The sequence below is a fragment of the Moschus berezovskii genome, chromosome 20, assembly GCF_049115385.1.
Source record: "Moschus berezovskii isolate FMDL1 chromosome 20, NW_MosBer_1.0, whole genome shotgun sequence".
Classification (NCBI taxonomy): domain Eukaryota; kingdom Metazoa; phylum Chordata; class Mammalia; order Artiodactyla; family Moschidae; genus Moschus; species Moschus berezovskii.
This window is the reverse complement of record NC_142479.1, coordinates 56,882,111-56,908,340: the sequence shown is the minus strand read 5'-3', so window position 1 is coordinate 56,908,340 and position 26,230 is coordinate 56,882,111. Positions and strand designations below refer to the sequence as shown.

At 57.7% G+C, this 26,230-nt stretch overlaps 1 protein-coding gene across 5 annotated transcripts; it reads right to left on the bottom strand.

Annotated features, from left to right (window-relative positions):
- Positions 1 to 51: 51 nt before the first annotated feature.
- On the bottom strand, positions 52 to 26,230 carry FMNL1 (formin like 1). 5 transcript variants are annotated; one of them, XM_055408091.2, is made up of 27 exons: positions 25,866 to 26,228; positions 16,375 to 16,458; positions 14,733 to 14,846; positions 13,835 to 13,908; positions 13,381 to 13,464; positions 12,910 to 13,047; positions 12,586 to 12,603; positions 10,700 to 10,808; positions 9,937 to 10,013; positions 9,651 to 9,744; positions 8,613 to 8,687; positions 8,192 to 8,302; positions 7,073 to 7,222; positions 6,495 to 6,596; positions 6,093 to 6,345; positions 5,574 to 5,879; positions 5,254 to 5,378; positions 4,403 to 4,605; positions 3,709 to 3,943; positions 3,479 to 3,547; positions 2,553 to 2,633; positions 2,334 to 2,463; positions 2,035 to 2,198; positions 1,681 to 1,782; positions 1,442 to 1,537; positions 1,049 to 1,169; positions 52 to 537 (listed from the first exon to the last, which is right to left on the bottom strand). In XM_055408091.2, exons 1-27 carry the CDS (start codon positions 25,992 to 25,994, stop codon positions 434 to 436), a joined length of 3,348 nt encoding a protein of 1,115 aa, XP_055264066.2. In that variant the 5' UTR covers positions 25,995 to 26,228; the 3' UTR covers positions 52 to 433. The 5 variants fall into 5 exon arrangements, with proteins under 5 accessions (XP_055264066.2, XP_055264065.2, XP_055264067.2 ...); XM_055408090.2 differs by having other exon boundaries at positions 5,574 to 5,886; positions 6,094 to 6,345; XM_055408092.2 differs by lacking the exon at positions 12,586 to 12,603 and having other exon boundaries at positions 5,574 to 5,886; positions 6,094 to 6,345; positions 25,866 to 26,227.

The following is a 26,230-nucleotide window of genomic DNA, read 5'->3' as shown; positions in this document are numbered from 1 at the left end:
GAGCGAAACAGGCAGCTCGTAGTGGGGGCGGGCACGGAGCGGACACGGATCTTTTGCAAACGTCTTTATTAATCTGTATAAAAATAAGGTCCATGGGGAGTCCTCGGAGCTGGGTTGGGGTGGGGGAGTGGAAGGGGCGCAAGGTTACCCTTTACATAAGTTACAGGCCGGGCTCCCGCTGAGGCTAAGTATGGCTGTTGGGGGAAGAGGGGTGCTGCAAGCAGCATTTGGGGGGTGGGGCCAGAGATGCCTCCCCCTGTGGCAAGATGAGGGGTGCCCCTGACCATTCGAGGGGCGCCCAGGAGTGGGGACCTTGGTGAAGGAGGCTGCCCGGCCCAGCCGAGCTGAGTCCCACCTTCCTTGAGTCCGGGATTGCCCCGCCCCGCCCCCCACCCCGCTCCCAGGCCTCGCAGTCCATCTGCAGAAATAGTGACTACAGCGAGAGGTCGGAAGTGACCTGCAGCGGGGGTCCCGGCGGGCGCCGACGAGCGCTACGCCGGCCTGTGTCTGCGCGGATGTAGGGCTGGTTCCGTAGATCTGGCGACGGAGAGGAAAGACATTTACTTTTCAAGGGGTCTGCCCAGGGTTGGGACACCACTCCAGGGCACAGGCCTCAGCCCTCCAGGTTGTGGGCACGTGGGAGGGAGCCTGTTTATCAGACCTCCTTCCAACACACCCCAGCCCCGTGCCTGGCCCAGGGGAGGGCAGCGTGACTCAGACCCCTCCAGGAGCCCACAGGGCTGTGAGCAGCCACTGGGATCCGAAGCCGGGCTGGTGGGTACCTGGGGACTAGAGGGGGATCTCCTCTCCCAGGCTGGCCTCATAGAGGAGCCTGGACGTCCTCTTGCCGGTGCGAGCAGTGAAGGGCACTGTCTTGAGCACTGAGGGTTGGAAGGAAGGAGCCAGGAGAGAAAGGAAAAAGGGAAAAAGACAGAAAAAGTAGCAAAGAGGCAGTGAGGCAGACAGATCCTGACCCCCCAGGTTGGGGGGTGGATGGAAGACAGCATAGGACAGACCCGGGACAGGACAGCCCCTGCCAAGCCCCCACCTGTGATGATATCTTCAATGGCCCCATCACGGTCACTCTCATAGATGAGCGGCTCTTTCTGCTGCTTCCGTTTTAGCTCAGAGATGAGGTCCATCTGTTGCCGCCGGACCTTGGGAGGGGACTGGGGGTAGCGCGAGGGTATGTAACTCCAGCTCCAGGATCCCCTGTCCCCCTGTGCCACTAAACCCTAGACCACCTGCCTGGTGCCCCACAATAACAGCTGGCATGAGGGAAAGGAACCCATTCCCCACCACAGGCTACAGAGGCATCCTGGCCTTGGGCAGGGTCAGTCCATAAAAACAAGGGTGCGGAGGAGGACCAGATCTTTGGGATGAAGATACCAAGCATCAGCATCGCTGGATCCCAGTACCAAGCTCAGCAACAGTTACCTACCTTGGGTGCTTGGGGCTCCCCTTTCCCCGCAGTGTCGGTGCCTGCCTCCTGGGCAGCTGCTTCTTTCTTCCACTGTTCCACCTCCTGCTCGGCTTTCTGAGGAGCCAAGGTGGGTCTGCATGAGGGGAATCATCCCTTCCCTAGTCCACTCCCAGCAGAAATAGCCCCCACCCCTCCCACTTCCCATGTGGAGAGGCTGCAATGCCCCACATGGGTCGCAGCCTGCCCATCAAACATACCTTATAGGCTTTGATGAAGCGACTAAAGAGGGAGAAGAACATGGAGGGGGATGTGGTCTTGGGGTTCTCTCCAAAGTACTCCACCACAGACTCGTAGGCTTCCTGTGGGCACAGGCTGTCAGCCTCACCAGCCCAGACCCCTCAGGTCCTGGCCACTGCCCTGTACCCGCTAAGACACTGGCCACTTCATCTCTCCTCCTCCAGGCAGGTGGCTGCTCCCTCCTGTGCTATCCCCTAAAGCGTTCGTGCTGGGGTCACAGGGCTCCAGGCCTTGGCTACACAACCCCACCTAGGTGGTCCTTCATCCCCACCCCAGCCTCCCCGCCTCCCTGACCAGGGCCAGCCCCAGCCCACCTGAGCTGTCTTGCTGTCTGCCAGCAGCTTATCCATGACAGGTGAGTTGACCCTCAGGAACTCCTTGAGCACCACGCAGTCATCCTGCCTCACAAACTCCCGCTGGGTCAACTCCAGGCCTCTCTGCAGGGAGCGGACATCCCCCAGCACGCTGTCCAGGGACACTGAGTAGGAGGTGGGACAGTAGAGAAGCAAAGAATCAGAGAGGCAGCATTCCCGTCCCATTAGGTCCTGAGCTCCCCTGGCTCTCCCCCAACCTGTATCTGTCCCCAGGGCTGAGCCCCATCCCCCACCCATACCTGAGCCAGCCTTGTCCAGAAAGTGCAGGTCGCTGTGGAAACCTGTGAGCTGTGGGTACTTTTCAGCAATGACCTTCACCAGATAATGCAGCAGCGTCTGCTTGCGGTCAGTCGACTTCATCTCCAACAGCTGCAATGAGGACCTGCTGTGAGCCACATGCCCCCAGCCATCCCCCATCCCACAGGTCAGGGGGTCCCCTCCTTCCCCCTACTCCTTACTGCATCCAGACTCTGGAGCCGGAAGCCATAGGCTGCTCCACGCTTGCTGCTGTTCATGTAGTTGCCAAAAGCCAGGACGATCTGCAAGAGGTGGGACAGGTGGGTGGTGGGGAGCTCAGCCGGGTGCCGGGGCTGAGGAAACTCCCTAAAGTATAAATTACACAAGAAGACAAGGTGGCCAGGAACAAGCCACTCAGCAGCCACCACACTCCTGCATGGATGCCCCAGGTCCGTGACGCACGTATACACGTGTTTAACACGTGCACTGCTAACACCATGGCACACCCAATCTGGTCATCTCCTGTGCTGTGCTTGCTCACTCAGTCATGTCTGACTCTTTCGACCGCATGGACTATAGCCCCCCCACCCCAGGCTCCTCTGTCCATGGAATTTTCCCAGGCAAGAACATTGGAGCAGGGTGCCATTTCCTACTCCAGGGGGTCTTCCTGACTCAGGGATCAAACCCACGTCTCCTGCGTTTCCTGCATTGGCAGGCAGATTCTTTACCACCTAGCCACCTATTCCCACTCAAGTCTGTACTGCCCACACCTCATCTGAGGCTGTGGGGTCAATGCCTCTCTCAGCCATTTCTATTCGTTCTCAGACAATAGAAGGCTCTGCTAGTGAACCCTCAGGCAGGGTGTGAAGTGGGCTGTTGGAATGTGGCCCCCAACCCCACCTTAGCATTGTCATCCTGAGCCTGGACACAGCACCACCAAAAACTAGGTAAACACCAACGACAACAAAATCAACAACAAGAAAGCTACTGTGACCGCCACCACCATCAAAAGTGAGAAGTGAGAACCTCACAGTGGGTGCAACCCAGGGTCACAGGGCTGGGCCAGGGTCTCTCTCTCACACAGCCCAGAACACACAAGCCATCATGGGTGGTCTCTGCCTCCTAGACCCTTGCCCTAGGGTCTCACCTCCAGGATCTGGCGAAGTTTGTCCGAGGACTTGATGGACATTGAGGCTGCAATGATGGCATTCAGTTGCTGGGGGCAGGATGTGGGAAGCATGGTAAGTTGGGGCAGGAGCAAGGGGGAAGCTGGTAGGAGGCTCCAGAACTCTCAGATGCCCTCTGGGAGACCAGGCTGCCAGCTGCCTCCTCCCCCATCCCAGCCCAGGCCGCACCACCCTGCCAGCCCGCGCACACCGGCATGAGCATCTGGGCAGTGTCTGGGAAGTTGCCCAGGAAGGTGAGTGTATTCATGCGCTCGGGCAGGCGAGGGATGCGGCTGAAGCGCAGCATGAAGCGGTCCTCCTCTGACAGCTCCTCTATCGATCGCTGCTCCCGCTCGAAACGAGTGATGAGGCTGCGCTCATACTCTGTGGGCAGGAAGCGGGTCAGCAGCTCAAGGAAGTCCAGGCCAAGGGTCTGCAGGTCATACCTGTGAAGGGAGGGGTTGGCATCACTCCACACCCACCAGTTCTTGAGAGCAGGACTACCCCTACCCCATCACTTGATCAAATAAATGAACTTAAGTATTTGCTGTTACCAACAGCTCAAGAGAATGAGATAAGACTCAGAGGAAGTTGGAAGCTAGCAAGCCCAGAATCCCAGACATATATCAGTGGCAGATAGCCAAGCTGTAAATGCCTGAGCCTGAGTGCAAGGAAGCAAGAAGACAAAAGGAACATCTCTCTCTGGACATGGAATCACAGTAGGACCTCAGTTTTCTTAACCTGAAAATGGGAACACAGTTTTCTCCTCTACCCTCTGACCAGGGTTGGTATGAAACTTGATGGATTCTGTCCCATGGCTGGGACTCTTTTACTAGGATCTGCCCAACAACCCCGTCCTAGCAGAGGGGCTGGGCTGCCCACAAGCCCAGGGCAGAGGTACTCACGTCTCGATGGCCTGGCAGATGCGATCTGCCCCCAGGTTGCCTTTGCGCAGGGTGATGGCCAGGTTCTTGGCTCGGTTGGCCTCGATGAGCGTGGCTTTGCTGGGGGCCTTCTGGGCTGCCTTACTCTTGAGAGCACTAAGGTCTATGCTGGGACCTTGGGACTTAGTCTTGAACTGCTCCTCGAAGTCACTCATGTCCAGCTCCTGGGGATGCAGGGAGAGGAGGTGGCGCTGGGCAGGGCCGGGGTCTGGTGCGATCCTGGCTGAACATTGTGCTCTGTGCTAGAGCCATCTACCCAGCCCTGACCAAACCATCAGCAGAGAAACAAACCAGTCAGTACTCAACCTGATCGCAGGCCTTGATGGGGGAAATGGGGGAAGCAGATGAAGCAAGAGCAGCACTCCACCCAGGGGACCTAGACTCTAAACCGTTTCAGCTGAAGGAAGAGCTCCACTCGCCAGGGTTAAAAAGAGAAAAAGGACATTCCAGGCAGAGGGACAGCATGTGCCATGGCCTGGAGGCAACAGAACACATCCCTTTTAGAAAACTGAAAGTGAGGCCCTGGGTGTCTGTGGGAAGGTGGTGAGCGAGGGGCCTGGGAGGAGGAGAGAGAGGCCAGGCTTAGCGGAGGTTGAGCCCCTCTACAAGGACAGAGGGAAAGCCTCCGGGGGAATCAGGATGCACAGCCTACTAGATGCACTAAACCAGTTTGGTTTAACCCCTATTCCTGGGCCTCCATGCCCTCCTCTGTAAAATGGGTAGAGGAGGTGACTACCCCCATGCCCAGCATGATCCAGCATGATCCTCCTCCTCCGGTGCCCACAGTGGCAGCAAGGCAGAGCCACACTCACCTGTAGCACCTTCTCATCATTGAGCTCAGTGAAGACAGTGCCTGTGATCTGGTTGGGTTTCAGGGCTACCCAGTTTAAGAGTGGCATTCTGAACTTGGTCTGGATGGGTTTCTTGGCCTTCACTCCTGAGACAGAGGGAGTGAATGATCACTGGGGCAGTAGGTGGTGGGATGGCTGGAAGGAACCCTACCCGGGTCCAATGAGGACAGACAAGGCAAGCTGAAGGCCCACAGACAGCAGGTCCTGGAGGACAGTGAAATCAGAGCCCCTCCCTCTATCCTCCCTTCCCTTGCCCCTCTGCCCCGGGGCAGTCCACTCACCTGGGCCCATCTCTGAGCCAGGCCCTGCTTGAGCATCAGTGGGACCTCCCGGAGGCGGCGGGGGCGGCGGAGGAACCTGCCCGTCCGCGCCGGGAGGCGGCGGGGGCGGCGGGGGCGGGGGCGGCTGGTCGCCTGGCAGCGGCGGCGGGGGCGGGGGCTCGGGGCTGCCTGGGAGGGGCGGGGCCAGAGGGGGCGCCAGGGGTGGGGCTTCCTGCTGGGAGGGGAGACCAAGCAGTGGGGGCAGTGGCGGTGGGGGTGGCGGTGCCGCTCCAGGAGCCGGCTCTGCTACAGGTGGGAGTTCCGAGGCTAGAACCGGGGAGGGGGCGGGAAGAAGGTGGTATCAATTGCCCTCCCCGCCCTGCGCATGCGCACTGGGCCCATCGCGGCCCATCCGCACCTGAGCCACGCCCGCAACCAAAACCCACCTCTTCCACCTCTCCCGGCCTGAGACGTCCTCAGGCTCCCCTGCAGCCCCCCATTCCTACCCGCCTCCCCCGCCAGCCTGAAGCTCCTGCACACCTGAGCTGGGGGAGCCGGGAGGCGCCCCCGGAGTCGGGGCATCACTGCCGCTCGGAGTTGCCACAGCGCCCGGGAGAATCTCGATGGAGACCGCATCCCCGGGCCCCCTCAGGATACGGATTAACCCCTTCTCCTCCAGCTCCTCCACCTTCAGCTCTAGGGCCGACGGCCGCGCCGGGGCAGGGGCAGGCACTTTCTCGGGCTCAGAGGGACGTCTGGAGGTGCCCATAGGGGTCGACTCGCTGAAGCGCTCCTGCGAGCCCCGGGGGAGGGGTTAGGAACCACGGCAAGCCTGGCACGGAGCCCCCATTCTCTTGCCGGGGTGGAGGGACGTGTCAAGCCCCCAGATGGTCTGTTCTTGGGAGCCCTGTTCCCGCCCAACCCACTTCCCCGCGACCTCACCCGCAGGGTCTCCAGCTCCTTTCGGGCCTGGCTTAGCTGCTTCTCCAGCTCCGCGATCTTGGCCATGGATTCGTTCTCCGCGTCCCGAAGCCGCTCTGTGAGCTGTGGCACCAGCACATGGTGAGCTCCCACCCGCAGCCGGGCATTGGCACGGCCGCTGAGGGGGTGGCACCAGGCATGCCTGTCTGGAGGGCTGGGGGAGGCTTCCGGATGTGCTTAGCCTGGGGGAGCCTAGCACTTGAACCCAAGTAGGGGAAGTCCTGAGAGGTCTCAGGAGGGGGAACCAAGACACCACTGATGAAGGAGGGAGCTGGAGAGGAGACTGGGCTGGCAGGGAGCCCCAGGCACCCAGCTCCACCCAAATCAGGGCCTGGTGTCCGAGCCCCTGGAGGAGAGGGGACCTGCCTTCCTCAGAGATCCAGCCCAGGGGAGGAGCTCAATGAACATTCATTGAGAGAGACACCCAAAGGATTCAGGTCAAACTCAGGGGGCCCCCATTCACACCTAGAACTGGTGCCTGATAGCAGCATGGGGAGCTCTGTGGGGCTGCTCTCTGCCGGTTCAGGGGCAGCTCTCACCAGGGCCACCTGCTCCTGCAGCTCCTCCATGTGCTCCAGCACAGCATTCTTGGTCTCAGTGTCCTCCAGCAGTGCGCCCACATCAAAAATGTTGTCCAGGTAGGCCTGAATCTGCACCTGCAGCTTGTCACTCTCCGTGAGCCGAAGCCTCTGTCCCCCAGACGGAAGGTTCAGGGTAAGGCCTGGTGTGAGGGATCTTTCCAATACCTCCCCATCACCACCAGAGCCAAGACGAAGGGGCCTGAGCCGTAGCCCACTTTTGGGTTTTTTTTTTAATTGAGATATAATTTATACACCATAAAATTCACTCTTTTAAAGTGTACAATTCAATAGTTTTTAGTATATTCACAAGGTTGTGCAAACCTTCACCACTACCTAATTCCAGAACATCACCCCCAAAAGAAACCCTGTCCCCGTTGGCAGCCACTCCCCCATCCTCTCCTCTTCTAGCCCCTGGAAACCACCAATCTTTCCATCTCTACTGGACTTAACAATTACAGACATTTCATTTTAGGGAATCATACAATATTTTGTGTCTGGCTTTTGTGTCTAGCTTCTTTCACTGAGCATAATAGCATAAAGTCTTCAAGGCCCATCCCTATTGTACCATGTATCAGTACTTTGTTCTTTTTTGTGGCTGAATAATATTCCTTAGAATGGACATATCACCCTAGCCTGCTTTTCACTTTTTGCTGATTCTGAGTTTCAAAAATCCAGTCCCAAAGACCCTGCTTATCTTGGGAAGCCTCACAAAGAAATCAGAAGAAAGCTACAGCTTGTCTACTCAGGCCGAACCAGGAAGTACCAAGCCCCTCTGCCCACCTTCCCCGGAGCAAGGAACTCTCCCATGACCCAGACCCATATGGCAAGAGCCAGTTCCTGCTTTGGCTCAGAATCTCTGTGCTCCCCATTGTGTCCCAGAGCCTGTTCTAGAGCCTACAACAACCGCCCCATGGTCTGGGTGCCTATTTGGCAGCAGGTAACCTCTCTACACATTTATAGTCGTTATTATTTCTGTGGTTCTCCTATTTTACAGATGCTAACCACTGAGGCATACTCTGCAGCAGGCAAGTGGTTAAGTCCCGGGGTTGGGGTTGGAGTGGGGGGTGCAGGGCTAACCTCCAAGTACAGGTCCAGGCCCAGGTGAGTGAACTCATATTGCAGGAAGACACGGAAGTTCATGTTCTCCACTGAATGTACCACAATGTTGATGAATTGCATGCAGGCCACCTGCGGGGGGTAGGGGGGGGCAGTGAGCAAATCTATGATCCTCTTGGTGGGGGGTTCTCAGTGACTTCCACCCCCTAATTTATCCCCAAGTCCCCCACCCTTGCTCTATTTCTCACCCCACCAATCAGGCTGTGTCCCATACATATTTTCCCCCACATCCCTTCCTCCCAGCCTCCCTCTTACTGACATCCACCCCTCCTCCACCAACCACTCAGTCCTCATACTTGGCAGGAGCTTAGCCCAGATCCCAGATACTGGCTCCTAGTTGCTCCTGGAACCCGAGGGTAGCCCAGCCCAGGCCTGAGCTCACCATGAAGTCGATGTTGCTGTCCTCGTTCCGGAAATATTCCATTAGCTTTTCAAAGCGGTGCTGCTCTCCACATACCTGGGTGGGAGAAATGGCTGTCACTGAGGTCCCAGTGACATACCACCTAAGCCATCTTCCAATTGCCCACCCCCTTATGCCTCTATGGGCTCCTCTCAAATTAAATCTAAGTCAGGCCACGTCATTCTTCTGCTCAAAACCTCTCATCCCTCTTGATCTCTCACAGCCCTCCCCAACACTGACTCCATTCTGGCCACTCTGGCATCCTAGTACATTCCTACCTCAGGGCCTTTGCACTTGCTATTCCACCTGCCTGATGAGCTCTTACTAAAGACAGCCACCACACCAATCCCTCACTCCCCTCCCAGCTTCGCTCACATCTCACCTTCTCCATGAGGCTTCCCTGACTACCCGGCAACCTCCCAGTTCCCGCTCCCTCTACAGCCTCCCTGGCTTTTTTTCCCCAGAATATTTATCATTCTCTGACACCATGTAATTTGCTTATTTATTGTATCACTGATGATTGGTCTTCCCCTGTCTCCTTTGTTTCTTTGGTTCACTAATGTATCCCAACTGCCCACTCTGTGCCTGACACATAGCAGGCCCTCGATAAATATCCATTCAAGGAATGCATGACCGTATGCTGCCTTATGCATCATACTCTCATGCAGTTACTTCTCATGAGCCTGTTAACCAGAGACAGTGACTCTGAGATGAATGGATCAAGGCCAGTTTGGATCTGGCAAAACTGAAGGTCAGAGGTTCAGCAAGTCCCCGTAGTTGTCCCTGTCACTCCAGACAGTGCCCCTGTGTGACCCTGTCCCTTCCCTTTAGATGAGGAAACCACCCCCCAAATACCTACCCAGCATCCCCCTCAAATACCTACCCAGCATCCCCCCCAAATACCTACCCAGCATCCCCCCCGCAAATACCTACCCAGCATCTCTAGCTGCCCCCAGCAGAGGCCACACCTGCCAGCAACAGGGCTCCAAGCAAGTACATGTTAGGTGGGGGCTCCATTACCTCCTTGAAGTTGTCAAAGGCAGAAAGGATGATATCATGTCCTCCCCGCACCAGGCAAACAGCCGCCAGCAGCTCCAACACCAGAGCCTTGGTTCTGGGGAGAGAAGAGGCAGGTGGTCCCTGGAGAACAGGCAGGCCCCACGGCAAAGGTGGACGTGGGCCTGGCTAGGGAGGAGGCTAGGGAAGCTGACAGACAGTGGCCCTGAGAACTGGGGGACTGAGTAGGCAAGGGGTTAAGTAGGAGGAGAATCTAGACACAGAGAAAGATTAGGGGCCGGGACCTCACCTGGGGTTCTTGTTGTTGAGACTCAGAGCAATCTCATTGACACAGGCTGGGTGGTTCATGACGAGGCTGAAGCCAGACTAGGAAGAAAGGAGAGGTCAGCTCCTCAGGGCAGACCCCTAGGACTGCCAGCACCCTCCTGTCCTTATCATCCAGGTGCCTAAGTGCCCTAGGAAGTTCTTTGTTGCTTTTTTTGCCTGTGCCAGGTGGTTTGTAGGATCTTGGTTTCCTGACCAGGGATGGAACCTGGGGCCCCAGAACTAAGAGCATGGATTCCTAACCACTGAACCATCAGGGAATTCCCAGGAAGTTCTTTATATCCAACCACAGACTCTTCAGTGGCAGCCAAAGCCTGGTCTCTTTTTTTAAATATCTTTGTTCAAAAACCAGTGTCAAGACTCAGCATCTTGGACATAGTGAGTCCTGAGAGGCCCGCTGAGTAAAGAAGGACTGGGTTCACCAATCACCCCTCCAAACGAAATAACCCAGAGGCTGCTCTCCTGTGGGTGTCTATACTTTCTTGATGGGTTTGCCTATGCCCCCATGTAAGGTATGTCCACACCCCTAGCCATGTCCAGGGTATTCTAGGTGACCTGGCTAAGAGGCGACAGAAATCTGTGCTTCTCCTCTTAAGACTCAAGCTAACAGCCCGTCCCCAGGATTCCACTGGGGACAGGGTGGGGGACAGTTGGTCCCAGAACCCCAGCAGTTTAGGCAGTCCCCAGGGAGGACAGTCGGTGCCCATGCCCCAGGCCTGCTGGCCAACCTGGTAGTTCATGATGGCACGCAGACACATGATGCAGACGTGGACGTCGTCCTTCTGGCTGACGATGCGGGAATTCCTCAGGGCCTTCTTGCTGTGGGCCGGGGTCAACCTGGGTGGGTGGGGAGGAGGCTGCAAGGGTCAGAATCTCAAATCCTTCCTGTTCTCCCCACCACTCAGATGGCTTCCTGCCCACCCAACCAAAGAGGCCAGCTGAGGGCAGGAAGTTCTCCTCAGTCCTTAGGCCTGGCGTTTGGTATTTTGGGGAGAGTTTAAGGGAGGAGTCAGGGAAGTAGACCCCTAATAGTGACTTGGTGGCATTAAAAAGAGTTGCTGTATCATGGGGACTTAATATATGGAGAGCTTATAGAAGGCAAAGACCTCCAAAGCTTGTAAACTGCAATGAAAATGATCTCCACAAGGTGGCGCGCATAGCCACACGGGTTTATCTTCCATCTTGCGAATTCAGACTGCCTTGGGTCAAATCCCAGCTCAGGGTTTGCAAGGTAAATTACTTAATCTCCCTGGGCCTGTTTCCTCTTTTGTAAAATAATAATGGTAATAACAGCACCTTCCTGATACGGTTGTTGGGACTACAAAATGAGTTTAGAACAGTGCCTGGCACAAAGTAAGTGGTATATGAATGTGCTCACTGATTCTTTGATAAAAGATAGGTGATTTTTTTCCCTTGTCACAACTCCCAAACTTCCACATCGGGTCCTCATGACAATTCTATCCCATTTCCAACATCACTGGGAGACCTCACTCATCCCTCAGCCTGCCACATTCCCATCATTGCTCAAATGCCTCTGAGTCTTTGCTCATGTTATTCCTTCTGCCTGGAATGCCCGTCCCCATGCCCACCACTGCCTGTAAAGCCTGCAAGACACAGTTCCGGTGTCATCTCTTCCGGGATGCCTTCCTCATGGCCCAGGCAGTAGCCACTTCCCTACTTAGAGCTCACAGTCGTACCTCCATGACCACCTATCACACACTGTCCCCTACTAGATGGAAGGCTGCCAAGGGCAGTGTCATCTGTCACCTGAGCACCTACCACCATGCCTGGTACATAGTAAATGCTAAAAAAATGTTTGTTGAATGAATGAATGAACAAAGAAATTGGGAGGGCTTCCCTAGTGGCTCAGTGGTAAAGAATCTGCCTGCCAATGCAAGAGACAAAGGAGAGTCGAGTTCGATCTCTGGTCTGGGAAGATCCTACGTGCTGTGGAGCAACTAAGCCAGAGCACCACAACTATTGAACCTGTGCTCTAGAGCCCAGGAGTCACTACTGAGCCCAAGCGCCCCAGAGTCCATGCTCTGCAACACGAGACCACTGCAATGAGAAGCCCACACTGCAACGAAGAACAGCCCCTACTCTCATCGACTAGAGAAAAGCCCACGCAGCAACAAAGGCCCAGCACAGCCAAAAGTAAATAAATAAATAAAAACTATTAAAAATAAAAAGCTGGGGAGCAGGGGTGGACTTCCTTGCTGGTCCAGTGGTTGAGACTCTGTGTTCCTAACGCAAGGGAGGGCCCGGGTTCAACTCCTGGTCGGGGAACTAGATCCCACATGCTATAACTAAGACCTGCCACAGCCAAATATATAAAATTTTTAAAAAAAGGAGAAAGAAAGATATTGTAAGAGTTTGGGTCTTAAGATGAAGTTGGTTTCCTGTCCCAGAGAGGGAAGGGAGGCACCTGGGGTCCACACGAGGGTTCAGGGCCATCTCCCCTCTCCTGCCCTCCCAGCTGGATGTCTTAAGTTAGGGTAGGCTGACATATCCGAAGCAGCTGAATCCAGGGGTGTCACCTGAGTTGAACACCTCACCCAATCCCACCACCACCCAAGCTGACCAGGCATGCACCAGCTCCTAGGCAGCTACGTACCGGGGAGAAGGGGGGCACCTGGAGGCCATGTGGGAGAAAACAGGGGGTTAGATGAATACCAGAGGGATCCCCCTGACCCAGAAACCCCCTCCTTATCCCAGTCCCCTCCTCAAATTCCAGCCTCTTAAGTGCTCACCCAAAGGCTTCTTAACACACCCATCTCCTGAGCCCTGTGTGAGGCCCTCACTCTGATCCCCGATGCCAAGCAGTCCTCCCAGCACCCCCAGGGCCCAGGTGGAGCAGGCTGAGTACAGCGGTCAGGGGTGAAATCTCCATTCACCCTGCCCCTGCCACCCCAATGGGGTGGGGTGGGGGCCCACATACTTGATGGTCAGGTGGCGACTCTTGGGCGGGGGTGGCAAGGATGAGGGCGGGCCCTTGCTCAGATCTTCCACCGACTGCTCCAGCGGCTTGCTCTTCTCAGAGCCCGGGGCCCCGTTGTCTGCAGTCTCCATATTGTACCTGTGGGGGTTAGACTGTGGATGGAGGCCAACCCAGCAGGGCCCTTAAGAGAGGGGCAGGGGGCACTGGGGGAGACTGCAGGAGAGACTAGGGGCCGGAGGAGCAACAGCATGTGTTCTTGACACAGGGTTGGGCCTAGTAGGTCCCAGCTGGCTGTCACAGGCCCCGGCCCTCCCCATCCACAGCAGGCCTTCAGGAAAGGACCTCGCTCAGGGTCCACTGCAGGGCTCCTGACTGGGCCCAGGCTGCACTGCCTGGAAGTGGCCAGAGGAGCGGGCGAGAAGCAGGAAGGTGTGGACTCTGAGGGGTGGCATGAGGGCCCGGCCAGCTTACGCGACGGAGCACTGTGCGAAGGCCAGGTACTCAAGCAGCACGTCCAGGCCGCGGTTCTCCTCGTTGAGGAACTCCTGCACCCATCTGCAGGACACAGGGCTCCCTGAGGGTCGGCCAGGAGGGGCTGCCGACCCGAGTGGGCACAGCAAGGGGCCCCAGGGCCCTTCCCCCAGAAGACAGCAACCAGCCCCCACTTCAGAAGACGCGGTGACACCACGGGAGGATGCTAGGACTCGGACAGGAGCCACGGCCCAGCCATGCCTCAAGGGACCAGCCACGGGGGGGCAGGAGAGGAGGCAAGGAAGCAGTTCTGGACCCCCATCCTGGAGGGGGGGCCCACAGGCACAGCCTGGAGTGGGTCTGGGGAGGGTAGTATGGGGCCCCCAGGGGCTCCCTGCTGGCAGAGCCCTCTCCCTCCCCCACCCTCCCCAAGGAAATCCAAGCCCTCACTCACCCAATGTGGTTGGTCCTCAGAGAGATCTCCAATTCCCGGAGCACCTGCGTGGACTCCTGAACTCGCCTTTTAAACTGGGAGCCAAAAACAGGGGGAGTCTGGTGGGTGGGGCCCGGGCCTCAGCCAATAGGGCCCGCCCGCCCCCCACAACTGGCCTTTCACGCTCAACCGCCCCCACCACCTCCACACAACTGCCTGGCAGAATAAGCATTCTCAGGCCACACGTACACCCCTGACACAAACACACAGGGTGTACGCCACACAGCCATGTGCAGACACAAAAGAGGCACACCAATGCCTCCTTACACGCACACAGACACACATGCAGACAAAGGATACACACACATTCAAACATGAACACCCTGGGTACCCACACACATCTGCACATCCGTACACAAGTACAGGGGGTACACAGACATAAGATATAAATCCACATACAGACACACGGATACACAGACACACACGCACACACACGCACACACACACACACACACCCCTGTTCAAGGGCTCAATACACATACATCTATATGTGGACACAAAAGGGCACACACACACACACCTCCCTGTTCAAGGGCTCGATACACATACATCCATATGTGGACACAAACGGGCACACATAACACACACACACACACATCCATGCCTGTGCACATAGTGTGCGCACGTGTACATATACACTACCCAAATACACACAAGTGTACACATCAGAGCACAAACAGGAGCTGCAGAGGAACCCACGGAAGTGCACACCCAGGGCACTCGCAGTCCCCTGTACATACACCCTCATCCGTGTACCCACACAGGCCTGCAGGAGAGTTCACACGCACAGTTCCTCCAGCTGCCCCAGTGCTTGCAAAGTGCAGGGGAAAGGGGCAGAGAGAAAGAGGCGGGCACATACCCCGAGGTTGGGCATCCAGTCTGCTGCTACTTTTCGGCTGACCCCACCGGTTTCCAGGTAGCTCTTCAGCTTCTGGATATAGGCTGCTGGGGGGTTCTTGACTTGAAAACGCTCCTGCAAGATGGAGTGGGGTGTACCGGGTCCCAGCCAGGGTCATCCCAGGGCAAATGGCCAGCCCTTGTCTCAGAGCCTCTTTCTCAGCTCAGATCCGAGGTCCCAGGCTGTCTTAAAAGCCCCCCCACCTCGAATATCAAAGGCACAAACCCAAACTTAAAGAGATCCACTTTAAGAGATCCCTGGTCCTGGACCAGGCCATCCCTTCCCTTCATGGTCACAGCCTGGGTGAAGTGTGGAGGGGTCAGTCCCACCATACACCCTACCCTGGCAGGGGAGATTCATGCAGGCCAGTAGGTGGCACTCTCACAGCCCACTGCCCTCCCTGGGCCTCACCCCGGCCCAGAGCTGGGAATACAATGCAGAATAACAATCTGGAGTGGCCTGAGGAGGGGCCAGTGCCTGGCAGGCTGGGGTTCCCTCCCCCACGGCTCTGCCCCAGCTGTCCCGTAGGGGCCTGTGTGTGTGAGTATCCAGTGCTCAACACAGAGGCCCCACCCAGGACTCTAGGAGCCACTCAGACAAGAGGTGGAGGCCACACCAGAGCCCCCTGCCCAAAGGAGCTCCCTCTTTTCCCAACCCAGACCCCTCAGATGGTGACCCCTTGCCGCCACCACCCTCAACCCCTCACTTCTCCCAGGCCTTTATGTGCCCAACCTGAGATGCCAAGGAACAAAGACCCCTACCCCAGTCCTGAAACCTCCAGAGGCAGCTCCGCACCCTCATCCCCTAGACTCCTGCCCTGCCAGCTCCTCCCATCCCAGTCCATTAGCTGGAGCCAAAGGCCCAGCCCTGGTTCCCAGGGGAGGCTCCCTGCTCCCCAACTCCCTACCCCCCAGCCTCCCTCCGTTGCTGAATCACGGCAGCAGCCAAGCCCCACCCCCCCACCCCCGGGCTGTACAAGAGGGGTCCTCGCTGCTACCATGGACAGCGGCCCCACAGCCAGAGGGCCCGGGCAGCCAGAGTGAGCCCAGAAGGCAGCAAACCCAGACACCTGACTGAGCACCAGGAGCCAGCTCTGGTCCCTGTTCTGTCATCTGGGAGCTGGCTGACTCGAGAAGTAGCTTGATTGACTGCAGGTCCTCTGGACGCAAGGTCAAAGGAGGACAGGGATTCCTGACCCTCCTCTCCACCCCGCAAGGGGTAGAACAAAGATGTCCAACCCCAGGACTGTGCCTGCTCTTCCCCAGCCTAGAAGCTGCTCCGGGGAGCTCAGCAGGAAGGATGAAGACGTGGGCCCAACTGCACTGGCCAGTCCCCTGTGCCAGCCCCTGCCCCAGCTCTTCAGAGGGCAGACCCAGCCTGGATCATGTCCCATCAGGTCCAGCTCATCAGGCCCATGTCTCTTCAGGCCCATGCCCAAGAGAAGGGGATTCCAGAGTCCAGCATACGCCCTCAGCACCCTCCCAGATGCCACGCTGGCCCCTGGGCAGAGTCGTGACCCTGCAGCAGTGTGGCAGTGTCCCCTCCCCTGCCTGACCCAGCCTGGAGGGCAGGGGACCTGATGATGGGCAGGGCCTGTGCCCACCTGGTCACATATGAGCTCCCACTTCTTCTCGTTGTCATACTGGCTCAGCAGCTGGACCTTGTCCGGGGGCAAGTTCATGCAGTTCTGGGGAGGAAGACAACCAGGTAAAGAGTCTGAGTCTGAAGATCCAACATTCAGGGGAGGGGAGCCTGGGCGTCTTCAGGGGACCCCCTAGAGGCCAGCACCCTACAGGTCCCTGTCCCCATCTCACCCCTGGAGATAAGTAGCATTAGCCAAGGAGAACACCGAGGCGCAGAACGTGGAACACCTCTCTGAAGGCCCAACAGCTGGAAAGTGACACTGGGATTTGAACCTGAGCCTGCCTGACTCCGAGGCCTGAGCTCTGTCTGTCACCCCTGGCGTGGAGGCAGGAGCGTGGGTTCTCAGCCTGACTTCTGGGGATCTCAGGTCCCTCTAGGCTCGTTTCCCCAGGTGTGATAAGCGTGTATCATGTCTTCTCCCATTTGGGTGGGAAGCTAACAGGGACCCATCTTCACTCAAGCTTGTGTGGCCAGGCATGTGCCATGCTTTGTTCCCATGTGCCAGCAGACACCACATGTGTTTAGTCCCAGCTCAGGGCACCTGTGCCTCACGAGCACCACAAAGCCTCTTTCAAGGATAGCCCTCAACAGCCCCCAACCCTTCCCAGCCCCCTCCCGCCTCATCACTTCAGGACAGAAGGAGTTGGGGACAGGCTGAGGGGGATGAGGTCAGACAGGAAGGGAGTTCCGAGCAGGTGATCACCGCTGCAGGGCCCAGGGAGATTCCAGGGGAAGGCCATTCTGTCATAGGAACTGGGGAGAGCAGGCAGCATGCAGGGTCTGTGGCTCTGGCGGCCCAGGCTGGGACTCCCCTCCAGAATTAAGAAAGGTCAGCGTTGCTCTGCCTGGGCCCTCCTCCTCCAGCCACAGATGACAAGGCTACAAGGTGGCTGCCAGGCCTCTCCCCACAGGACAAGCTTAGGGTCCCACCTAGGGCTATGGAATCACCAGGTGCCACCAGCACTGGGTCTTCCTGGGCACCCCACCCCCTGGACTTCGAGTGTCTCCCTAATAGAACCAGGAGATGATGCCAGTTCACCTCATTTCAGTAAAACCCAGGCTTATTCAGGGTCTACCACGTGTCAGGTCCCAAAAAACAGTCCTGGCCCTCAAGGAGTTCAGAGTCTGAGTGGTGATGTGGGAACCCTGGAGAGACCCAGCCCAGGATGGAGGAGCCCACCACCACACCTCCACCATCCATGCTGATGGCTCAGACTACACATCCCCGGTCGCGTGGCCCTGAGCAGAGGCCACAGCTGGAGCAGAGACGGGGCCACACCCACACCCGAGGCTTCTCAGCCAGCTTCCTCTCTGGAGTACTGCGTCTAATTCTGGGGCTCTGGCCAGATCTCACCCCCAAAATCACAGCTTTCGGTCAGCCCCAGACAACAGGAAGCTGGGTGCCCTCGGCCCCTGGTTGCCCAAGTTTTCCGGCCAGGGCCCCACTCGAGAGGTGAAACGGCCTGTCCACCAGGCCCCCTCCCCGAGCAGGAGTCTGGGGATGGGGCTACGTCATCCCTCTCCCCCGTTGCGAAAGTGAGCCTAGATTGCGGAAACCGCCCACGTCTCATCTGCCACCCTCCCCCAACCTGGCACCAAGGGCCTGGACCACTCCTGCCCCCTGGACCGGACTGCCCGGGAAGGGGCCCTGCAGCCCAGAGCAGGATCCTACTGGCTGGAAGTCCTCCCTGGGGCCATCCTCTGTCTCCATCTGTCTCTTTCTACCTGGGCTCTCCTGATCCATCCCTCCACCCTACAGAGACCCAGGGTGGGGCAGAGTTGAGGGGGAGGGGGTGGGGGAGCCAAGACTGGGCAGGGAAGAGGAAGCAGGGAGAAGGCAGGCAACATCAGGGAACCTGGACTAGTGGCCAGCACAGAGGAAGGAGTTGGGGAGGGGGAGGGGAAGGGGAAGGGCACAGAGGAGTGGGGGAGGGCTCAGCAGCTTAGCCTTAGAGGGGATCGCTGCTTCCTGATAGGGGTCTTGGGGGCCCTCACCCACCCTGGGGAATTGTTGGCTCCTACAGTGACTCCAGCGGCCCTTCTAGAGGCAGCAACTAATCCTCATAAAGACTCCAACAATTGTGATGCCAGCTTTACCTGAGGGCTGACCAGCCCTGCTCACAGAGGGCCACCTCCCCCCACCCCCACCATTGTCATCCGTCCACTACAGGTTCAAGCACAGGTTGATGACCTGCCCAAGGTTAGGAAGCCAGGATGAGGGGAGTCAGGCTGGCTTTGAGCCCCAAGCTGACTGGGAACCAGCGCCCAAGTCCACTCCCCCACTTCCACCCTATGGCTATTACTGGGGAGGGGGAGGCCTCCGCTGGGCCGGCACACCGGTCCAGTGGTGGTGGAGCGAAGGGTACCCCTTTGCCCCTTCCCCACCTGGGCCTCCTCAGGCCCCCGGGCCTGCATTCCAGCCTGCCAGACGGGCTAAATTTAGGCTCGGAAATCAGAAATAGCTCTGACAGCGCTGAGCACTAATTAGCAGCTGTTCCTTGGAGGTGCCCACCGAAAGAGACGGGTCCCCTGGAGAGCAGGAGAGAAACAGGTGATGCCACTCGCTCTGAGTGGGGTAAGGCCACCCTGGAAACATCCACAGACCACCAGACTTGGGGCCCTTAGTGAGGAGGCACCACCCGGGGGCTGGGGGCTGGGAGACAAGCAGGAGGTTGGCTGATGGTGCTCAAATGAGATAGGAAAGGATTGTGAAGTCCAGGTGTCTGTGTGTAGGGGGAGACACCCACCTCCTGCAAGGGGAGGAGGGGGAGGTGGCTGTGACGTGGAGGACCTGAGCTGGATTCGGGGGACCCACCTAGCCTAACTACTTCTCTGCCTCCTTCAGCCTCACTTTCCTCTTCCATGAAATGGGCTATTTCCCTCCTGCCTCAGACTCAGGGCTCCCAGGACCACCCAGTGAGGTGCCATGCTTTGATGTAACAATACTCTTCAGGGGCAAACCACGATGAAGAGACATGTCACAGGTTGGGGGTCATGGGAGTCCACTGAAGTCCCCAAGGCCAGGGATGTGTGGCGGACAGAAGTTTGTGAAAAGAGCCAGATAAAGCAGACTTGTCTCCAAAGCTTGGCCAAAAAACGAACTGAGCCTTCAGCCCCCTCCCCCGCTGCCCTTCATGCTTGTGAGGGCGACTCATCTCTCAGGGCATGACCGTGACCCTGATTGAGAGAAGAAGCTTCTATTAGAATGTGTCCACCTCCTTCCTGTCCCCCTCTCTGGGTGTCAAGGGGGCCTCCAGCCCTGCACACTCAAGACCAGCCTCTTGCAGGCCATCCCCCCTCCGCCTCCCTGACATCTTGGCAGGTGTCCCTGGAAACTGAAGGGGCTCCAGCTACATCTGGACACAACCACACCCTCCGGTTTCACTTTCAGTTTGAGCTGAGACTCCACCATCCGGACACATCTGCCCACCCTTTCCTTAGGACGCCTAGCCCTTCAAGCTCCAGGATGCCCTTGAACTTGGGCACCAGCCCAAATTCTCAGACCAGCCCCACAGGGATTCTGCAGCCTGATGGATTCAGAAGCAAGCCCCTACTTCCCCATCCATCTCCCCCGCCCACCTCTATGTAGCCTCAGCCTTGGTCTTAGAGCTCTCAGTGCAGCTCCAGAAACAATCGATTTTATCCACTTTTCAAAATTCTGGTACATAGATTTTCTAGGGCTCTTATAAGCAATCCAAGGCATAGAAGAGGATGTGGGGTAACTGAGCCCTAGGATCAGGTGCTGAGAACCCCACAAAGCTAACAGCTTCTCCCATCAGGGTTGAAGGGTCCCCATGGCAGGACCAAGGGCAAGCAGGGTAGAAGCCAGGGCAGCAGGCACCGCCCTTATCATCCAAGATGGTGGGAGACTAACAACAGTGATGACAACAATAATTAATATTCCCTAAAGTAATCAGTAATCATGGGTCTTCCCTGGTGGCTCAGAGGTTAAAGCATCTGCCTGCAATGCAGGAGACCTGGGTTCGATCCCTGGTTGGGAAGATCCCCTGGAGAAGGAAATGGCAACCCACTCCAGTATTCTTGCCTGGAGAATCCCATGGACGGAGGAGCCTGGTGGGCTACAGTCCACGGGGTCGCAAAGAGTCGGCCACAACTGAGCAACTTCACTTAAAAGTAATCATACTCCGATTAAAAAAATGATAATAATGAATATTCCTTCCAAACATTCACCCTATGCCATGTGACTTACATCCCAACAACAAGCCTACAAAGTATCAGGTTGGACAAAAAGTTTATCCAGGTTTTCCCTAACAACTTACAGGAAAGCTCAAACAAACTTTTTGGCCAACCCAATAGATACTAGCCTAATCCCCATTTCACAAATGGGAAACTGAGGCCTGGAGCCATTAGGCCGCTTGCCCAAGGTGACCTCGAAGCCAGCTGGTTAAGAAGCCTCAGTTTCCTCGAAGAAGGAGAGCTCAGAGCAATGAGAAACGTGGGTCCCGGGCCCCCAAGGGTCTTCCTCAGACAGCCTGGCCCCAGGGGCCTGTCTGAGGAACCAAGAACAGCCAGCCCCGTTTCCTGCCACCCAGCACCCTGCGTTTCCTGTTGTTGCCACACCGAGCTCTTACTCACTGGGGAACCCCCCCCAGCACGCCCTCTCTCAGAGGGAAGTGGAGGCCTCCCCACCCCCACTCCCCATGTTCACAGCTACCGTTAGCACCGCGGGTGCCCCACCCTCAGGAGAGCTGGGCCCTCCCTCCCGTGGTTTCCGGCCACCGGCTGCTTTCGTCAAGGCCCCACTGTGGCTGACCTGGGCGATGGCAGGGAGGGCAGCCTGGCCTGCGATGGTCAAAGACTAAAGATGGCACCTGTGGTTGGTCTTGAAGCCGGAGGTGGGGGAGGGAGGAGGCAGGGTCTGGGCTCCTTCCTCCTCGAAGGGCCCCAAGATGAAGAGGAGCAAATGGGTTCCAACCTCCTCCCGCCCTCACCACGGACAGTGTTTATTGAGCACTTGCTCTGTGTCAGGCATCGCGCTAAGCACTCTGTTTAATCCCCTCGATTCTATTTAATCCCTTCGACGATCCTAGCAGGCACACGTATGCTTTTGATTTTTTTGGTCACACCACGTGGAATGCGGGATCTTAGTTCTCCAACCAGGGATTGACCCCGCGCCCACCGCAGTGGAAGCGCAGAATCTTAACCACAGAACCACCAGGGGAGTCCTTGACATATAACCATTTTTCTTATCTTTTTTACACATGAGGAAAACTGAAGCTCAGAGCGTGTGGGTAACTTGCTCAAGGTCACAGAGGTAGTAAGTGGCCAGGACGAAGCTCAAATCCTCAACTTCATGACCCCAAAGCCCAAAGAAGCTCCTCTGCCTTTCCCAAGAGTAACCCCTGCCCTTCTTAGAGGCTGGGAAGCCTAAGCCACCTCCCAGGGCCCCGTGTTCCCAGGAAAAATGCAGAGGTGGCCCGAGAGCAGCCCCACCTGTTCCTGCCCTTCTCTCCCTTCCAGCTCTTTGCCAACTGGTCCCAGATGTCACTGTGAATCACGCCGACCACATCCCTGGGTCTCCAGGGGCAGCATGTGCCAGGCCTGCTTGCTGGGAATGGCATCCCACGGCCTCTGCCCAGCCCAGCCCAGCCTCTGACCACAGAGCCACAGCCCCACCGGGATCCTCCATGTGAGACCCTTGAGACAGGAGACACAGGGCTGGAGTGACCTCACAGCTCCACGTGCCAAACTCCAGAGGAGGGACCGATCAAGAAGGCAGAGCCTTGGTTGCAGTCGACAAAATGAGACATCCACGTTTGCCCTTCACCTCCAGTCCCAGTCCCCACGGGGAAGGGGTCCAGCTAAAAGCAGGACTCCCAGCAGCCACAGCCTGCTTGGGACCATCCTGACCTCCCCAGACAGCCTGGCCAGGTGCACACCACCTTGGGCACATGCTAAGGGCACCCCGGGTGCCAGGCCCATCCGGTGAATTCCTCTCTTCTCAGATGCCAGCATCACTTGGCCTCCAGCACATCACAGTGCCTTCCCTTGATCCCTTTGCCCCACGGCTACAGGCTCCTCCCCGCCCAGACAGATTCAGAGGTGTCCTAGGCCAGACTGTAAGCCTGGCACTTCCGGCAGGCCTTAGAAAGAGTGCCCTACCATCCCAAACCCTGACCCCTGCAGGGGAAGGCCTGAAGGGACTGGAAGACAACCAGTTTTCAGCAGGGCGTAGGAGAGGCGAGAGCACAGAGCTTGGCGGGCTGGTTTCCCACTATCGCAGCAGGCCCGTGTCTCTGGGCAGCCATCGCGCCTCTGCTGTTGCTAAGGCAGCAGACGGAAACCCTGGCGCAACCTGCTCTTTCTCCCTACGCCCATTGTAAGCTGGGGCACCCCTCTCTCACAGCATCCTCGGAAAAAGAGCCCCCACCACCCATTCTTGCCTGGGAAAAAGGCTGCCCCCAGGGAAAGGGAAAACAAGCATCCTCACCTCCTGTTTAGCAGTGGGTCTGGTCGGGGCACCCCTGACCCACAAGAGGGGTCCCACTGCCAGAAGCCAAGCAGTGGGTTTGCATGGGATCCTACTCCCCACCCAGGAGGAAAGGGCTGAGTTTCAGTGAAAGAGAGAGGTTCCCTGGGGACATGTGACTAGATCCCAAGGGGAGGGCTGTCTGTGCTTCCCCCATCCAGACTGGAGGATCCCTGGATGTGTGAGGCCCACCCCCTCAGCAGTCTGAGGTTCTCCTCTTAGATATTCACTGAGGACAGGACTCAGCTCTGGCCAAGGAGGCAGCATTCGGATGGAGGTGTGCAGTGCTCAGAACCTCAGTCGTGTCTGACTCTGCAAGCCCATGGACTGTAGCCCACCAGGCAAATTGTTCCATAGAATCTTCCAGGCAAGAATACTGGACTGGGTTGCCATTTCCTACTCCAGTGGACACCTTCCCAACCAAGGGGTCAAACCCACGTCTCCTGCATTGGCCGGCGGATTTTTTTACTACTGCACCATGGAGGCACCTCCTGCAATCCTTGTTACTGACCCTATGTGTGTGTGTGTGTGTGTTAGTCGCTCAGTCATGTCTGACTCTTTACGACCCCATGGACTGTAGCCCGCCAGGCTACTCTGTCCATGGAATTCTCCAGGCAAGAATACTGGCGGGGGTAGCCATTCCCTTCTCCAGGGGATCTTCCCAACCCAGGGATCAAACCTGGGTTTCCCCCATTTCAGGCAGATTCTTTACCCTCTGGGCCACACTGCTACTGCTGCTAAGTCACTAAAGTCCTGTCCAACTCTGTGCAACCCCACAGACGGAAGCCCACCAGGCTCCCCCATCCCTGGGACTCTCTAGGCAAGAACACTGGAGTGGGTTGCCATTTCCTTCTCCAATGCATGAAAGGGAAAAGTGAAAGTGAAGTCGCTCAGTCGTGTCCGACTCTTAGCGACCCCATGGATTGCAGCCTACCATGCTCCTCCATCCATGGGATTTTCCAGGCAAGAGTAATGGAGTGGGGTGCCATTGCCTTCTCCATCTGGGCCACACTAGGTTTAGCCAAATCCACAGCCCCAGCCAATCTCAGGCAGGAGCCAAGGGTGTCACCCCAGCACACAGTGAGGAGTTAGAGAAGCCAGGTTCTTAGCCAAGCGACCTTGGGTTGGGTGTGTTCTGCTCATGTTCCTCCCAGGAAGAAGGGGGAAGTGTAAACACACTAGGGTTCCTGGGGATTGGGAGGGGTGAGACCCAGTGGGTGCCGCTGCCCTAGATTTCCACCCAGCCACTACCGCTGTCTCCACCAAGACACCCTCAGACCCCTCTCTGGGCCTCCACCCTCCACGCCCTGGTTGTCAGGCTCCCCTAGTGGCAGTCAGTGTCAGACTCAGCCAATCAGAGCAAAGGCCAAAAGAAAAAAAAAAAAAAACACAAGCAGGGCAATCAAGTCCTATATAGGCATTACCCTTGACTTTTGGATTTTCCAGGGGTCTGAATTATTCACACAGCTCCTCCCCATCTCTTCATAGCAGAGAATGCAGACTGGGACCTGGGCCTCACCCCGAAAGCCCAACCACCCATCCATAGACACTTAAGGGGAAAGACAGAATGGTCCCCCCCCCACCCCATTCAAGCTGGCTGGGGTCCAGGGATCCACCACTAACTCAGGCTCCCCTGATGGCCCCTTCTCCCCCTTCCAACTCTGCTCCGCTCTGCTCATCTTTGTGCAGCCATGGGTTTGGGGAAAGGGAACCAGGTAGAGAGGTAGGGTACTAGGGGCCTAGCCTGTGTGAGGTATTCTCCCCCTCCCTGCCTCCCTCTCCCCAATCAAGCAAGGTGGATAGATCAGAGCCCACCCCCACCCCACAGCTCCTCCAATCCCTCCTAGGCTTTCTCCTGGGAGGGGGCAGCAGCCAAGATTTCCAGGAACTGTTAGGAGGGGCCATGCAGAGGATCTGGCAAGTAGGGCCTCACAGCAGGCCAGGGGAGGGGAAGTGATGTCAAGGAGGTGGAGGGGACGGCAACCAGCCTGCATGGCTCTGCTGCCGGCAGCACCCTCGGGCCCCCACCCTCAGACCTGCAGTGCCAGCCTGCTCAGACTTGGAAGTGCCTCTGGGGAAAAGCACGGCCTTATTTGCCTGTCACCCAGGGTCTGGCGAGGGAACTGACAGCAGACAGGCCACCAGGCAATTAGTTAGAGAAGGGAGCCTGGGACAGGGCTGAGGTAGGCAGAGGGAAGTGAGAATGAGGGGCCTTTCGCCCTCCCTTCTTCCACCAGGTCTGAGGGAGCCCTGACTTAGCTCTGGAGCCCCCACCCACCAACTGCCTCCAGGTTCAATCTGAGCTGGTGGTTTCCTCTCCGGTGGCCTAGTCCCCAAGACCCCCCAATTCCCTGGAGCAGGTGACAGTGCGGGAGGGGGGCTTTCAGACTTTTGCTCCACCCCAAGCCAGAGCAACCAACCCATCCTGACCCCGCCCTTCCTAACCTGCATCCCTCCAGTGGGTGCGAGGGGAGGCCCAAGATAATGACCCACAGACAAGCACTCCCTGACACAGGAGGGAGAAACACAGCCAGCCCCTCTGCATGACCTGACAACCCGGCTCCCAGCAACTCAGACACCAGCAGATCAGGACCCCGACACAAGCAGATGCTCCAGACTTGCACCCGGCAGCTGGGCCTGCGTGCAGAGGGAAAGGGGGTGCCCCTGGGACCCCACAGCACCGTCTCGCTCCCAACTTCCTCACAGGACATTTTTGTTTAGACCTTTAGACCCAGAAGCTCTGGGGGAGGGGGTGTCTTGGGGAGGGAGGCTGGGCTATCGCAGAAGAAAGTTTTGGGAGGAGAGTGCTAAGTCACTCTGAAAGAAACCACTGTCACTCCCACCCCCCCGGAGGGGCCGCCGGGGATCTCCAAGCGGTACCTTAGCCCCCGGGGGCGGGGACGCCTAGCGAGCCCCTGTTACCCCACGTCCGAGCCGCGCGCACCGCGGGTCATACTCACCAGGACCCTGTTAAACCTCTCCTCCAGCTCTCCGGCCGCGGGCATGGGCTGCTTGGGCGCCGCTGGCTGCTTGGGGGCCAGCGCGGCGGGGCTCGCGGGCTGCTCCGCGCTGCCGGCCGCGTTGCCCATGGTGGTCCCCACCCAATCGGCCAGGCGCCTCCAGCCTCGGAAATCCAGCTTTCCCGGGGAGGGCGATCAAGGCTCCTGGCCTGGGGGGGCGAAACCGGCAGCGGCTCTCGGCGGCGGCGGGGCTCGGCGACGCGGGCGCTCGGATCAGCGGCGCGCAGGGACCGGGGCGCGGCGTCCCATCGGGGCGGCCCCGTCCGAGGAGCCGGGCGGCGAGCTGCGGGGTGGGGGGAGGAAGT

What these genes read in the sequence shown, in the direction of transcription:
- FMNL1 (XM_055408090.2), bottom strand. Translation starts at nt 25,994, where the DNA reads ATGGGCAACGCGGCCGGCAGCGCGGAGCAGCCCGCGAGCCCCGCCGCG. An exon ending in TTCGCACAGTGCTCCGTCGC is followed by an intron (nt 13,048 to 13,380) that starts GTAAGCTGGCCG and finishes TAACCCCCACAG; the next exon opens with GTACAATATGGAGACTGCAG. An exon ending in GCTTCATCAAAGCCTATAAG is followed by an intron (nt 1,538 to 1,680) that starts GTATGTTTGATG and finishes TTGGCTCCTCAG; the next exon opens with AAAGCCGAGCAGGAGGTGGA.